We start from the raw sequence: 17418 nt of genomic DNA on the forward strand, positions 1-17418 counted from the left end.
ATGGTAAACCTGTTGCATTCTCCTGGAAGACAAGTTCTCTTTGGTTCCAGGCCTGAGGCGTTTGTAGGTTTCCCTCTTGGTTGAAGGTTCAGTTGAAGACAGTGGATCACTTTTAATTCACTGCTGCATAAATATATATGTAGAATTCCATAGCAGGGTGCTTCCCTGCTGGCTTGCTGGGTTTCTCAAAGCTCCTGAGTTGGAAACAAGCTTCTTGGAAGCTTCTTTCTGGGTGTCTGTCTCTCTCTCTCCCCCTAGGGCTGCCTTTTAAGCTGGGAGATAAGGATCCTCTTCCCTGTAGTGGCCGACAATGGCCCAGGACGTGGCTGCTTTACACCGTCTTTGTTTTGGAAGAACCCATTCAAATCAGGACTGTTTCAGGATGGGTGCAGTTGACATCTCTTAGCTTTGAAGGTTTTTTTGTCCCCGTTGGACTGTTTGAATATACAAAGGCCAGGCCGCTTACCTTCAGTGGCCACTTTTATCAGCGTTGTCTGTTTTAAAAAAAAAAGTCAATTTTAAAACTCTTCAGTTTTTCATGATTTTTTTTCATCATCACACTTCTTGTATGCACGACGCCTTCTCCAAAAGGGGGAAAAAGTTAAATTATTTCATTTTTTATGCTGTTTGGTTTTTAGAAAGGAAAAAGTAAGATGGTTTAGGGGTCATACCATTGCACACATACCTCAATCTCACAACTGCTACAACTGGCCTCATCTGTAACAGCCATTTCTTGTTCAAGTCTAAGTTTTCTCATCATCCATCCTTTGGATGAGGTACCATTAAAAAACTGCATTTCTTTTGGTTATGTACTGTCAGATGGAGTTGTAGTTTCTCTAGCATCAGTTTCTAGTATTTTGGGAACATTAATCTCAATAAGCATGTGGTTGCTGGTGAAACTTGTAGTATGCAAATTTCTATTACCGTTGGTGGCAAGTTTCCCTGTCTCCTGTACAAGCTTTAACCCATTTAACTGCTGCTTCCACAACACATGGGTTTAACAATTCAGGTTTTAGCACATTGATAATTCTTATCTCTAGGGTGTTAGTGGGTGATAAATTGTTCTTTAGTCTCTGTGAGGTGTCTGAGATTTCCTCCTGCCCTTGTTCTTGCTGAGATCTGAATCTAAATTATTGGATTTGAATAGCTTTGGATTTGGAACTTGATTGCTTGATTCTTCAGTGGGTAGATCTACATTGACCTCACTTTTAGTTTTCTTGTGCTCAAGTACTGTTTACATTTGGGTATTTTACCTTCCCTGTTCCTTTTACTTCGGGGATGAGTTTTTCCCTAATCTGCCCTATGTTCCCTGTGGCTCTTCAACTAGGTGAGGCATCTTCCTCACTTTCGGCTTGCCTGCTTGGGAAATTTCCTCGTCCCTTTTTAAATCTTTAAAGAAGGTTTCGGCCAATCATATCTCTGGCGCTTTTTCTTCAACCTTTCCTTCTTTTATCTTAGCTTTTTAAAATGCTTCTGGCTTTATCTTGGCCTCTTTAAATTCCACTGGCTTTCCTTTACCCTCTTTAATATTTACTGGTCCAACACCACCCTCCCACCCACTCCCCACAAACTTTGTGGGATTTTTGGGACTTTCTCAGCCCTCTGCAGCTGTACAAAGTTTTGTTTGTTCTCCTCAGTTTCTCCAGTCTCCGTGGACTGTCCTGGACCCTCTGGGTATAATACTGTGCTTCCTGCCAAGTCACTGCCCAGCAATAGGTCGATCCCCTGCATTGGTATGCTTGAAATGATCCCGACGATCACTATACCAGTGACCAACTTACTCTGTAGGTAAACTTTAACTAAGGGAAGCTTCAAGCATTTGCCAGTAAGCCCTTTTACCAATACTGTGGTATTTGTTCTGCTTTCCGGTGGCATTTCTGTAAATTTGCTGCCAGTAGGGTTTGAAAACAACTGGTATCCCTGAGGATGGTTGTCTCCTTGCCTGGTGCCTGGGATACAAAAGGAGTCATTTTTCCTTTTTGTAAAAATTTGTGGGATGTGTTCTGTTCTTGGGTTATATTAGAACACAGACTTACCACTTTCATAGCCACAGACACTGGTTTGACTGCAGCGCCTCCTATTGGTGTTTTGGAATACTAACAATTTGCCTGGACATGCCCAGTTTTGCCACATTGAAACACACTGGGCTGACCCCTACTGGTTTATCACCTGGGTTCCTTCTTTTAAAAGTTGGAGACTGATCTATTTTCCTTCCCTACTCTCCTTTTCTCTTGAGCACATTTCTGCTTCCTTTGCATCCCTGCCATCTCTCCCTGCTTGTAAGAGTTACTAGATCCAAATTTATTCTGAGTTAGGGGTTTGTGAATTAATTCAATCATCAGCCATTTTTGTTGCTTCTCTTACCCTTGTGATTCTTTGTTCTTTGATGTGGGTCCTTATACTAACTGGGATGCTATTTTTAAATTCTTCCAGCAACATCACTTCTCTCAAATTTTCATATGAGGGTTCTAGCTAAGAGATTGTATCCAGCGATCAAAAGCCATACGTTTAATTCTTTCGAAGTCAATGCAAGTCTGTGTGAGTCTTTTCCGGGTATGGTTGAATTTCTGTCTATATGCTTCAGGGACTAGCTCATATGCATTTAGAATTGCAGTTTTAGTTTGTTCATAGTCAGAGGAACTCTTTTGTGATAACAGAGAAAAAGCTTCACAAACCCTACTCACAAACTCGCCTTGTAAGAGGAGAGTTCAAAATTCTTTTGGTCATTTTATCCTGGTAGCTATTTTCTCAAATGAGTTAAAATATGACTCAACCTCCTCTTCATTACATTTTGGCAGTAGTCTTGAGTGTTTCAGTACATCAAAGCTTTTGCTCTGAATTGGGGATAAGGTTCGAGTGGCTGGTGGCATTTTCATTTTAGGTTTGCAGCCTTGCTCACTCAAACAGTTTCACCTCTTTCCTCCTTTTCCTTCTGAAACTGCATCTCCTCTCTTCAACTGAAATTGTATTTCTTCCCTTTTCAACTGAATTTTAGCTAGGACTATCCTTTCAGTTTCAGATTCCATACTTTCTTCTTCTGGTTCAGGGGTAAGTTTAAAATGGTTAGCTAGACTTTTCACCAGTTCAGGTTTCTTTGCTTTTTGTTTGAAAGTGATCCCTATTTTCTGTCGCTAAGCTTTTTAAATCAACACTTATCTTGGGATATAGCTCCCTGCTCTACAAACTCCACAGCACTAAATGCGGCCATCTCTTTTGTTTCTAGCGCCGTAGTGAAAAAACAGAGTACAAAAAAACCTGTTTGTTTACTTTTCCACAATTCAGAGGTCAATCTTCCAAATCGCTCATTTGTCTGGTGGTTCAGATCCTGGCTTTGAGCCCCCAATTTGTTACGGCCACATGGTGAGGGGATAGGGTGGATCCCACTGTTCAACTCCCAACTGACTGCAGCAAATGTTTTTGCTAATAGGGTTTAACCCTTTTGTGTTTTGTCAAGTAAACAGACAGCGACAGGTTTCCTTGCTGGTTTAAAGCAGAAAATCAATTATTTATTGATCAATAAACCTTGTCCTGCAACCACATCCACTCACTCATTCACTCCTCTCTCTCTCTCTCTCTCTCTCTCTCTCTCTCAGACACACACACACACACACACAAATATAGACAAAAGACAGACAGCGAGGAAAAGGGGTAAGTGGGTTTTTAGTGGGGGTAGGTCTCAGGGGTCACAGTTAACCTGTTGAATTCTCTCAGAAGTCAAGTTCTCGTTGGTTGCAGGCCTGAGGTATTAGTAGGTTTCTTTCAATTGAAAGTTCAGTTGAAGACTGTGGATCACTTCTAATTTACTGCTACATAAATTTAGATGTAAAGTTCTACAGCAGGGAGTTTCCCTTCTGGCTTGCTGGATTTCTCCCAGCCCTTAGCTAGGAACAAACGTCTTGGGTGCTTCTTTCTGGGCGTCTCTCTCTCTTTCTGCGGCGGCCTTTTAAGGTAAAAGTTTGTTACATTTCGTCTCTGCTGGGAGATAAGGATTTTCCTAACTTTAGTGGCCAATAATAGACGGGATGTGGCTACTTCACACCTTCTTTGTTTTGGAAGAACCTATTCAATTCAGGATGGGTTTAGGATGGATACAATTGACACCTCTTAGCTTTGAAGGTATTCTATGTCACTGTTAAACATTTTTAGCAGCATTGCCCATTTTCTAAAATGAACATAGAACATAGAACAGTACAGCACAGTACAGGCCTTTCGGCCCACGATGTTGTGCCGACCCTTTAACCTACTCTAAGATCAAACTACCTACATACCCTCATTCTACGATCATCCATGTACCTATCCAAGAGTCGCTTAAATGTCCCTAATGTATCTGCTTCTACTACCACCGCTGGCAGTGCATTCCACGCACCCACCACTCTCTGTGTAAAGTACCTGACATCTCCCCTAAACCTTCCTCCAATCACCTTAAAATTATGCCCCTTGGTGATAGCCCTTTCCGCCCTGGGAAAAAGTCACTGGCTATCCACTCTATCTATGCCTCTCATCATCTTGTACACCTCTATCAAGTCACCTCTCATCCTTCTTCACTCCAATGAGAAAATCCCTAGCTCCCTCAACCTTTCTTCATAAGACATGCCCTTCAGTCCAGGCAGCATCCTGGTAAATCTCCTCTGCACCCTCTCTAAAGCTTCCACATCCTTCCTATAATGAGGCGACCAGAACTGAACACAATATTCCAAGTGTGGTCTAACCAGGGCTTTATAGAGCTGCAGCATCACCTCGCGGCTCTTAAACTCAATCCCCCTGTTAATGAAAGCCAACACCCCATACGCCTTCTTAACAACCCTATCAACTTGGATGGCAACTTTGAGGGATCTATGGACGTGGACCCCAAGATCCCTCTGTTCCTCCACACTGCCAAGAATCCTGTCTTTAAGCCTGTATTCTGCATTCAAATTCGACCTTCCAAAATGAATCACTTCACACTTTCCCAGGTTGAACTCCATCTGCCACTTCTCAGCCCAGCTCTGCATCCTGTCAATGTCCCGTTGCAACCTACAACAGCCCTCCACACTATCCACAACTCCAGCAACCTTTGTGTCATCGGCAAACTTACTAACCCAGCCTTCCACTTCCTCATCCAAGTCATTTATAAAAATCACAAAGAGCAGAGGTCCCAGAACAGATCGCTACGGAACACCACTGGTCACCGAGCTCCAGGCTGAATACTTTCCATCTACTACCACCCTCTGTCTTCTATGGGCCAGCCAATTCTGTATCCAGACAGCCAAATTTCCCTGTATCCCATGCCTCCTTACTTTCTGAATGAGCCTACCATGGGGAACCTTATCAAACGCCTTGCTAAAATCCATATACACCACATCCACTGCTCTTCCTTCATCAATGTGTTTTGTCACATCCTCAAAGTATTCAATAAGGCTTGTGAGGCATGACCTGCCCCTCACAAAGCCATGCTGACTATCTCTAATCAAACTATGCTTTTCTAAATAATCATAAATCCTGTCTCTCAGAACCCTCTCCAATAATTTGCCCATCACCGACATAAGACTGACTGGCCTGTAATTCCCAGGGTTATCCCTATTCCCTTTCTTGAACAAGGGAATAACATTTGCCACCCTCCAATCATCTGGTACTACTCCAGTGGACAGTGAGGACGCAAAGATTATCGCCAAAGGCACGGCAATCTCTTCCCTCGCTTCCCGTAATAACCTTGGGTATATCCAGTCTGGCCCCGGGGACTTATCTATTCTCATGTCTTTCAAAATTTCCAGCACATCCTCCTTCTTAACATCAACCTGTTCAAGCATATCAGCCTGTTTCACACTGTCCTCACAAACGTCCAGGTCCCTCCAACTAGTGAATACTGAAGCAAAGTATTCATTAAGGACCTCCCCTACCTCCTCCGACTCCAGGCACAAGTTCCCTCCACTATCCCTGATCGGCCCTACCCTCACTCTGGCCATCCTCTTGTTCCTCACATAAGTGTAGAACGCCTTGGGATTTTCCTTAATCCTACCCGCCAAGACTTTTTCATGTCCCCTTCTAGCTCTCCTAAGTCCATTCTTCAGTTCCTTCCTGGCTACCTTGTAACCCTCTAGAGCCCTGTCTGATCCTTGCTTCCTCAACCTTAAGTAAGCTTCCTTCTTCCTCTTGACTAGCTGTTCCACATCTCTTGTCATCCAAGGTTCCTTCACCCTACCATCCCTTCCTTGCCTCATCGGGACAAACCTATCCAGCAAGTGCTCCCTGAACAACCTCCACATTTCTGTCGTGCATTTCCCTGAGAACATCTGTTCCCAATTTAAGCTCCCCAGTTCCTGCCTAATAGCATTGTAATTCCCCCTCCCCCAATTAAATATTTTCCCATCCCGTCTGCTCCTGTCCCTCTCCATGACTATAGTAAAGGTCAGGGAGTTGTGATCACTATCACCGAAATGCTCTCCCACCGAGAGATCTGCCACCTGGCCTGGTTCATTGCCAAGCACCAAATCCAATATAGCCTCCCCTCTAGTCAGCCTATCTATATATTGAGTCAGGAAACCTTCCTGGACACACCTGACAAAAACTGCTCCATCCAAACTATTTGCACTAAGGAGGTTCCAATCAATATTAGGGAAGTTGAAGTCACCCATGACAACAACCCTGCTACTTCTGCACCTTTCCAAAATCTGCCTCCCAATCTGTTCCTCCGTGTCTCTGTTGCTATTGGTGGGTCTATAGAAAACTCCCAATAAAGTGACTGCTCCTTACCTGTTTCTGACTTCCACCCATACTGATTCAGTAGACAAACCCTCCTCGACGACCTCCCTTTCTGCAGCTGTGATACTATCCCTGATTAGCAATACCACTCCCCCACCTCTTTTACCTCCCTCCCTATTCCTTTTGAAACATCTAAACCCTGGAACATCCAACATCCATTCCTGCCCCTGTGATATCCACGTCTCAGTAATGGCCACAACATCGTAGCTCCAAGTACTGATCCATGCTCTAAGTTCATCACCCTTATTCCTGACACTTCTTGCGTTAAAACAGACACACTTCAACCTATCATACTGGCTGCAACTTTGCCCTGTCAACTGTCTAACCTTCCTCACAGACTCTCTGCACTCTGTATCTGCCTGCTCAACAGCTACCCCATCCACTGATCCGTAGCTCCGGTTCCCATCCCCCTGCCAAACTAGTTTAAACCCTCCCGTAGAGCTCTAGCAAACCTCCCGCCCAGGATATTGGTGCCCCTCCAGTTCAGATGCAACCCGTCCTTCTTGTACAGGTCCCACCTTCCCCAGAAGGTATCCCAATGATCCACATATCTGAAGCCCTTCCTCCTACACCAGCTCTGTAGCCACGTGTTCAGCTGCACTCGCTCTCTGTTTCTAGCCTCACTAGCACGTGGCACCGGTATCAATCCTGAGATCACTACTCTGCTCGTCCTGCCTTTTAGCTTCCAACCTAACTCCCTATATTCGCTTTTCAGGTCCTCATCCCTTTTCTTAGCTATGTCATTGGTACCGATGTGTACCACGACTTCTGGCTGCTCCCCGTCCCCCTTAAGAATCTGTAGACTCGATCCGAGACATCCCTGACCCTGGCACCCGGCAGGCAACATACCATCCGGGAGTCTCGTTTGCGACCACAGAATCTCCTGTCTGTTCCTCAAATCATTGAATCTCCTATCACTATCGCTCTCCTATTCTCCCCCCTTCCCTTCTGAGCCACTGAGCCAGGTTCAGTGCCAGAGACCTGGCCGCTGTGGCTTTCCCCTGGTAGGTCGTCCCCCCCCAACCGTATCCAAAACGGTATACTTATTATTGAGGGGAACGGCCACAGGGGATCCCTGCACTGTGCGCCTAATCCCTTTCCCTCCCCTGACGGTCACCCAGCTACCTTTATCCTGTAACTTAGGTGTCACTACTTCCCTATAACTGCTCTCTATCACCCCCTCAGCCTCCTGAATGATCCGAAGTTCAACCAGCTCCAGTTCCCTAACGCGGTCTGTGAGGAGCTGGAGTTGGGTGCACGTCTCACAGGTGAAGTCAGCAGGGACACAAGTGGTGACCCTCACCTCCCACATCCTGCAAGAGGAGCATGCAACTGCCCTAGCTTCCATCCCCTCTGCTCTAAATTGACAACAGAGAATAAAAAAATAAAATAAAGGAAAACCTTACCTTATCAAACCCTCCACACAAGAGTCCTTTTTTTTTTGGTTAGTGGAGGAGGATGGGTGGGAGACACTACACGTGTAGTGTTTCGGGTTTAGCCACTGCCCGAATATATAAGTTCACTTACCCAGCAGTCCCCGTGTCCGCGTCCGCCGAATCACGAGGTAAGTACTTTATAGCTCAACTTACCTTCCCGTTGCTCCTGCTGCTCCTCGGGCTGTTCTGGCTCCTCTCACTCTCTCCCTCACTGGTTTTGGCGTGCTTTTTGAAACCTCCGGTCCTGTTGCTCCTCGGGCTGTTCTGGCCGAGTCAATTTTTATAACTCTTCAGTTTTTGACTTTTGATTTTTCATTGTCGCACTTCTTGTACGTGTGGCACACTCCTCATTGTCAGCTGGCTGTTGCGTCTCGCTAGCTCCATTATAATGTGGCCCGATATCAGGAGTGCCTTTGGGCTTCACCATTTAGGTGCAGGGCATGAACTCTGTGTGCTCCCCAGGCCACTGTTGCTTCCCTCCCATTCCTTTTTCTCCCCACCAAACACCACCCCCCCCCACCATCGTTTCATCCCACAAATGCCCTTGCTTATTTTTGTTCATTATTGAAGAAGGGTATTTGCCGAAACACTAATCTGTTTTCTTCTCTTTACAGTTGCTGTAATTTCCAGCAATGTATTTTTATTTCTGATGGTTCAGTTTAAAAAAAACAATGTGCATAAGGGTTTTTATTTCACATTTCAGAAATGTTTCAAACTAAATGCAATCATTTAATCAAGTACTATAGGGCTGCTGTGCTATAAGCAGATTACTCATTTAAGTATTCAAAAGATACCAACAGGCTTACCTCAAGCAGTAGTTATAGGACTTTATTACAGCTATTTATAAAATCTTAAACTGATCCTGACAGCTAATCACTTGGAGAGTTTACATAACCATGGTCTTCAGTTTCTTTGAAGCCAGGCCTCAAATTATAAGAATGCAAGGGACAAACCCAAAAATATATTCTTCTGTATTCTCAGTATAAGTGACACGACTATCTCATGCCTTTTTCATTACAAGTTAGAAGTGCTTAAAGTGTTTTATTGTACATTTTAAAGTGACATTATCAGTAACTGGATTTAGATCATTTGTTTGCATGTAAGCAGCACCTTAGTGCTGATGTCATAACGCATCCTTAAAATACTGTTTTAAGATTTAGGGATTACCCATTTTATTCCTAGAGCTGTGCCATATTTCAACTAATTATTCCTGAATTCAACTAATCTGCATTACACGCCTTTATAACTAACCTGCTTTCGCAAGCCTAATGGATAATTATCCGAAGAGAAAAAATTTGCAGGGCTATGAGGAAAAGGCAAGAGGGTGGGACTAGGTGACCTGCCCTTGCAGAGAGCCGGCACAGACACAATGGCCGAATGGCCACCTTCTGTGATATAACCATTCTATGATTCATAGTACACAGAATATTTATAGTATCAAACTGTCATAATGAATTACACGAGGTGTAGTGACTTATGTGAGCAAATGCAATGGCCATTCTGCGGTTGAGGCATTCCACAAACAGTAATATGACGACTGGCTAATTACTCAGTTTAGTGAGGAGTGTTGACCAAGAAAATTCCTTCTTCAAATAGTCTCAGAATCCTAACGTTCACCTAATCAGATATATAGACCCGAACTCAATATCTCATTCAGTGGGATGGCACCTCTAGCAATGCTTTAATAATACACTGGTGTGTTACTCCATGTTAAATTTATGGCATAGGGCTTGAATTTAGCACCCTCTGACCCAGAACTGAGCGACACAAACTGAACTAAGGATAGTATTTTTTAAAAGTGCAGACAAGGTTACAATTAAACTATTATACAAATTAGATGCATTTAGGTTATTGTATGGACCTGACAGTTTCAAAACGATAATATCAACGAAGTCTGAACATGTGAAGCAAAGGAAAATTTGTTCAAACCTGGAGTGCACATGTATCTTCACTCCACATTAAATGTTGACTTATAATGGGAACATGAGAATGATCAATCTAACAGTGAAAGGGGAGTGAGTATTTGACAGTGAAACATACCAGTTCAGGAATTGGAACCTCCAGTTGTGTACCAGAAGGGGCCTGGATGGCAAGAAGTGTATCACCTGTTGTGGAAGCACGAATGGGTTAGAACTTTGTTTCTTATGAATTCTAAGTTGCAATCAAACTTTTATCATAGTTATATAAATGGATTAAGAATGCATACATTTTAAAAACAGTTACTTCAAGATATTGATTCTTCAAAAAGGATGCTTTCATCCAGACAACAAAAACATAAGACTGAATCACAGAATAATACAGTGCAGAAGAGGCCCTTCGGCCCATGGAGTCTGCACCGATGCATTAAAACACCTGACCTGTCTACCTAATCCCATTTGCCTGCACTTGGCCCATAGCCTTGAATGTTATGACGTGCCAAGTGCTCATCCAGGTACTTTTTAAAGGATGTGAGGCAACCTGCCTCTACCACCCTCCCAAGCTGGGCGTTCCAGACCGTCACCACCCTCTGGGTAAAAAAGTTCTTCCTCAAATCCCCCTTAAACCTCCTGCCCCTCACCTTAAACTTGTGACCCCTCGTAACTGACCCTTCAACTAAGGGGAACAGCTGCTCCCTATCCACCCTGTCCATGCCCCTCATAATCTTGTACACCTCGATCAGGTCACCCCTCAGTCTTCTCTGCTCCAGCGAAAACAACCCAAGCCTATCCAACCTCTCACATCCTTCTTATAATGTGGCGACCAGAAATGCACACAGTACTCCAGCTGTGGCCTTACCAAAGTTCAATACAACTCCAACATGACCTCCCTGCTTTTGTAATCTATGCCTCAACTGATAAAGGCAAGTGTCCCATATGCCTTTTTCACCACCCTATTAACCTGCCCTTCTGCCTTCAGAGATCTATGGACAAACACGCCAAGGTCCCTTTGTTCCTCGGAACTTCCCAGTGTCAGGCCATTCATTGATTACTTCTTCCAAAGTGTATCACCTCACACTTTTCAGCGTTAAATTCCATCTGCCACTTTTCTGCCCATTTGACCATCCCGTCTATATCTTCCTGTAACCTCAGACACTCCACCTCACTGTTAACCACTCGGCCAATCTTTGTGTCATCCGCGAACTTATTGATCCTACCCCCCACATAGTCATCTGTGTCGTTTATATAAATGACAAACAATAGGGGACCCACCTCTGGACACTGGCTTCCAGTCACTAAAACAGCCGTCTGTCATCACCCTCCGTCTCTGAAAGCTAATCCAATTTTGAATCCACCTTATCAAGTTACCTTGTATCCCATGTGCATTTGCTTTCTTGATAAGTCGCCCATGTGGGACCTTGTCAAAGGCTTTGCTGAAATCCATCTAAACTACATCAACTGCACTACCCTCATCTACACACCTGGTCACATGCTCAAAAAATTCAATCAAATTTGTTAGGCATGACCTCCCTCTGACAAAGCTATGCTGACTATTCCGAATCAAATTTTGCCTCTCCAAGCGGAGATAGATTCTCTCCTTCAGAATTTTCTCCAATAGTTTCCCTACCACTGACGTGAGACTCACTGGTCTGTAGTTCCCTGGCTTATCTCTACAACCTTTCTTAAATAGTGGGACCACATTAGCTGTTCTCCAGTCCTCTGGCACCTCCCGTGGCCAGAGAGGAATTAAAAATTAGGGTCAGAGCCCCTGCAATCTCCACCCTCACCTCCCACAGCATCCTGGGACACAAATCGTCCGGACCTGGAGATTTGTCCACTATTAAGCCTTCTAAAACCTCCAATACCTTGTCACTCCCTATGACAATTTGCTCAAGAACCTCACAGTCTCTCTCTCTGAGTTCCATATCTACATCCTCATTCTCTTGGGTGAAGACAGATGTGAAGTATTCATTCAACACCCTACCAATGTCCTCTGACTCCACCCACAAATTTCCCCCTTGGTCCCTAATGGGTCCTACTCTTTCCCTGGTTATTCTCTTCCCATTGATATACTTATAGAATATCTTGGGATTTTCCCTACTTTTACCAACCAGAGTTTTCTCATATCCCCTCTTTGCTCTCCTAATTGCTTTCTTAAGCTCCATCCTACACTTTCTGTATTCCTGATCAGGGGAATTTTTAAACACTGCATTATAACATCTTACGTCCTTGTATAAGTCTAAAGGAGATGTAGGTAATATAAGCAAATTTAAAATTAACAAAATTTGAATTTCCCAGAAATATCAGTATGCCAATGAACCAATGAATTCAACTTAATATCTCATACAAGGCCATTTTCTCTGCTTCCCTTTTTCTCTTTAGATTTTTCTGTGCTGTACAACAGGAATCAACTTCCATCAATATTTTTAATAAACAGAAAAGAGCAATGCCGTTTTCCACGCTGCCAGGGTAAGCAACATGACTCAGTTCCCTCAGGCTGTTCACATAAGAATAGAAAACTCAGGTTAAACTTCTCCTAATACTTCATGATAGAACAATAGGTTCTATGAGGAACTCCATAATATCATTAGTAGCATCCCCAACACCGAACACCTACTCCTGCTGGGGGACTTTAATGCCAGGGTTGGGGCCGACCATGACTCATGGCCTTCCTGCCTTGGGCGCTATGGCATTGGAAGGATGAATGAGAATGGACAGAGACTGCTTGAGTTGTGTACCTATCATAACCTCTGCATCACCAACTCATTCTTTCACACTAAACCCTGTCACCAGGTTTCTTGGAGGCACCCAAGATCACGTCGTTGGCACCAGTTGGACCTCATCATCACAAGGCGAGCCTCTTTAAACAGTGTTCAAATCACGCGCAGCTTCCACAGTGCGGACTAGGACACCGACCACTCCCTGGTGTGCAGCAAGGGTAGCCTCAAACCAAAGAAGCTGCATCACTCCAAGCAGAAGGGCTGCCCGTGCATCAACACTAGCAGAATTTCTCATCCACAGCTGTTACGCAAGTTTCTAAATGCACTTGAAAAAGCCCTCCAAAACACTCCCACAGGGGATGCAGGGACCAAGTGGGCCCACATCAGAGATGCCATCTATGACTCAGCAATGACCACCCATGGCAACTGTGTGAAGCAGAATGCAGACTGGTTTCAATCTCACATTGAAGAGCTGGAACCTGTCATAGCCACTAAGCGCATTGCACTGCTGAACGACAAGAAAGCCCCCAGCGAGTTAACATCTGTAGCACTTAAAGCTGCCAGAAGTGCTGCACAAAGAACAGCCAGGCGCTGCGCAAATGACTACGGGCAACACCTATGCAGTCATATTTAGCTGGCCTCAGACACAGGAAATATCAGAGGGATGTATGATGGCATTAAGAGAGCTTTTGGGCCAACCGTCAAGAAGATTGCCCCCCTCAAATCTAAATCAGGGGACACAATCACTGACCAACGCAAGCAAATGGACCGCTGGGTGGAACACTACCTAGAACTGTACTCCAGGGAAAATGTTGTCACTGAGACCGCCCTCAATGCAACTCTGTCTCTGCAGTCATGGATGAGTTGAACGTACAGCCAACAAAATCGGAACTCAGTGATGCCATTGATTCTCTAGCCAGCGGAAAAGCCCCTGGGAAGGACGGCATTACCCTTGAAATCATCAAGAGTGCCAAACCTGCTATACTTTCAGCTCTGCACGAACTGCTTTGCCTGTGCTGGGATGAGGGAGCAGTACCACAGGACATGCGCGATGCCAATATCATCACCCTCTATAAGAACAAGGGTGACCGTGTTGACTGCAACAACTACCGTCGAATCTCCCTGCTCAGCATAGTGGGGAAAGTCTTCGCTCGTGTCACTTTTAACAGGCTCCAGAAGCTGGGTGAGCGTGTCTATCCTGAGGCACAGTGTGGCTTTTGAGCAGAGAGATCCATCATTGACATGCTGTTCTCCCTTCGCCAGCTACAGGAGAAATGCCACGAACAACAGATGCCCCTCTAGGTTGCTTTCATTAATCTCACCAAAGCCTTTGACCTCGTCAGCAGAAGTGGTCTCTTCAGACTACTAGAAAAGATTGGATGCCCACCAAAGCTACTAAGTATCATCACCTCAGTCCACGACAATATGAAAGGCACAATTCAGCAGAGCGGCACCTCATCAGACCCCTTAACAATCCTGAGTGGCATGAAACAGGGTGTGTTCTCACACCTACACTGTTTGGGATCTTCTTCTCCCTGCTGCTCTCACATGCATTCAAGTCCTCAGAAGAAGGAATTTTTCTCCACACAAGATCAGGTGGCAGGTTGTTCAACCTTGCCCGTCTAAATGCGAAGACCAAAGTACGGAAAGTCCTCATCAGGGAACTCCTCTTTGCTGACGATGCTGCATTAACATCTCACACTGAAGAGTGTCTGCCGAGACTCATCGACAGGTTTGCGGCTGCCTGCAATAAATGTGGCCTAAATATCAGCCTCAAGAAAACGAACATCATGGGACAGGACGTCAGAAATGCCCCATCTATCAATATCGGCGACCACACTCTGGAAGTGGTTCAAGAGTTCACCTACCTAGGCTCAACTATCACCAGTAACCTGTCTCTCGATGCAGAAGTAAACAAGCACATGGGAAAGGCTTCCTCTGCTATGTCCAGACTGGCCAAGAGAATGTGGGAAAATGGTGCACTGACACAGAACACAAAAGTCCAAGTGTATCAAGCCTGTGTCCTCAGTACCTTGCTCTGCGGCAGCGAGGCCTGGACAACGTACGTCAGCCAAGAGCGACGTCTCAATTCATTCCAACTTCGCTGCCTCTGGAGAATCCTTGGCATCAGGTGGCAGGACCATATCTCCAACACAGAAGTCCTCGAGGTGGCCAACATCCCCAGCATATACACCCTACTAAGCCAGCGGCGCCCGAGATGACTTGGCCATGTGAGCTGCATGGAAGATGGTAGGATCCCCAAGAACACATTGTACTGCGAGCACGTCACTGGTATCAGACCCACCGGCCGTCCATAGCTCCGCTTTAAAGACGTCTGCAAACGCGACATGAAGTCCTGTGACATTGATCACAAGTCGTGGGAGTCAGTTGCCAGCGATCGCCAGAGCTGGCGGGCAACCATAAAGGTGGGACTAAAGCGTGGCGAGTCGAAGAGACTTAGCAGTTGGCAGGAAAAAAGTCAAAAGCGCAAGGAGAGAGCCAACTGTGTAACAGCCCCGACAACCAATTTTATCTGCAGCACCTGTGGAAGAGTCTGTCACTCTAGAATTGGCCTTTATAGCCACTCCAGGCGCTGCTGCACAAACCACTGACCACCTCCAGGCGCTTACCCATTGTCTCTCGAGACAAGGAGGCCAAAGAAGAAGAAGAATACTTCATGATAGAACCTATTGTTATACTATCACAGGACTTTGCAAATTCCAGCTCCTGGCAATACAGCTCGAAAAGCCAAGGTAACCCAGTTCTATTTGTTCTTATAGCTCTTTTTGATTTGTCCTATTTGAAATTTGTGGGTTTGACATTTGGAATGGGCTGTTCTTCGCAGTTATCTCATTGTGGCTAAATCCTAACTTAAAAAAAATGACAGCATCAACAGGATTTATACAGATTAATGGAAAAAAAAATTTTTATGTCAGGTTTCCAAGTCTCCATTATACAAACCTTTATGGCCCACAAAGATAAAAATCTTGGAGATCACTGTACAAGAAAACTATTTGGCTAGTAACAACTTATATTGCACCTTTAACATAGCAAAATGTCCCAACACGCTTCATTGGAGCATTATCAAACAAAATTGACACCGAGCAACACAGATATTAGGACTGATGACCAAAAGCTTGGTCAAAGAGGTAGGTTTTAAGGAGCATCTTAGAGGAAAGAGAGGAACAGAGGTTTAGGGAGGGAATTCCAGAGCTTAGGGCCTTGGCAGCTGAAGGCGCGGCTGCCAATGGTGGAGTGTTTAAAATCAGGGATGCTCAAGAGGACAGAATTGGAGGAGCACAAATATGCTGGAGGGTTGTGAGGCTCGAGGAGATTACAGAGATAGGGAGGACCGAGGCAATGGAGGGATTTGAAAACAACAATGAGAATTTTAAAAGTGAGGCATTGCTATACCAGGCATCAATGTAGGTCAGTGAGTACAGTGATGTGTGAATAGGACCTGGTGCAAGTTAGGATACGGTGACCAGAGTTTTGGATGATCTCAATTTTACAGAGGGTAGAACGTGAGAGGCCAGGAATGTGTTACAATAATCAATTCTACAGATAACAAAGGCATGGATGAGGGGTTTCAGCAGCAGATGAGCTGAGCCAGGGGGCAGTGAAACACAGAAGTTGGGCGATGTTACCGAGGAGGAAATAGGTAACTCATCTAAGGGTCAAATATGACACAGCCTGGTTCAGCCTCGGACAGTTGCCAAGGAGAGAGATGGAATCACTGGCTAGTGAACAGAGCTCGTGGCAGGGACCAAAGACAATGGTTTTGCTCTTCCCAATATTCAGTCGGAGGAAATTTCTGCTCATACTGGATGTTAGACAAGCAGCGTGATAATTTAAAGACAGCAGAAGGGTTGGGAGAGGTGGTGGTGAGATAGAGCTGGGTGCTGTCACTGTTCATGTGGACACTGACATTGTTTTCAGATGATGTTGCTGAGCACCAGCATGTAGGAGGGGCGCAAGGATCGACCTTTGGGGGACACCAGGGATAACGATGTGGGAGCGCGAAAAGAAGTCACTGCGGGTGATTCACTGGCTACGATTGGACAGATAAGAATGGAACCAGGTGAGTGCAGTTCCAGCCAGCTGAACGACAGTGGAGAGGCACTGGAGGAGGATGGTGTGGTCAACCATGCCAAACACTGCACAGGTCGAGAAGGACAAGGAGGGATAGTTTACCTTTGTTAGTCTTATAGGATGCCATTTATGACTTTGATAAGAGATTAGTTACTGAAATAAGCAACAACGCATGCTGGTGACAGTTTATTCACCACTGCACTGGTTTAATTCCAATCTGACACCTTTGAGCTGCTCAGTGGAGCAGCATGATATCTCCTCACTAGGGGTGTAGAAGGAAAGTAGCGCTGTCCCTGGATCACGATCACCATCTCATAGCAGGTGGCTCAGAGTAGTATTGGTCTTGGAGTAGGTTGGACACATGTCGATGCACAGTTTAGACAGAAATAGAAATTTGGGAGACTAAACAACTGACAAAGAATGGTAAAGATGTATATCAACAAACCTTGAAAGCACTTGCAGACATCTTCATGAGTTGTATAGGCCAATGTAAAAAGTTAAGGAGATTGAGAAAAA

General features: G+C 44.9%; 1 protein-coding gene across 2 annotated transcripts in view; it reads right to left on the reverse strand.

The window, feature by feature from the left end:
- The window catches only part of e2f5 (E2F transcription factor 5), a 50620-nt gene that overhangs the window by 15222 nt on the left and 17980 nt on the right, over positions 1–17418 (reverse strand). The window contains exons 4-5 of one of the 2 annotated variants that reach the window (XM_068031664.1): positions 17348–17378; positions 10215–10279 (exon numbers count right to left, since the gene is read on the reverse strand). In XM_068031664.1, coding sequence (XP_067887765.1) covers positions 10215–10279; positions 17348–17378 — 96 coding nt within the window. Of the gene's footprint in view, positions 1–10214; positions 10280–17347; positions 17390–17418 lie in introns of both variants that reach the window. The other variant, XM_068031663.1, reaches the window with a different exon arrangement.

The sequence above is a fragment of the Heterodontus francisci genome, chromosome 5, assembly GCF_036365525.1.
Source record: "Heterodontus francisci isolate sHetFra1 chromosome 5, sHetFra1.hap1, whole genome shotgun sequence".
Taxonomy (NCBI): Eukaryota; Metazoa; Chordata; class Chondrichthyes; order Heterodontiformes; family Heterodontidae; genus Heterodontus; species Heterodontus francisci.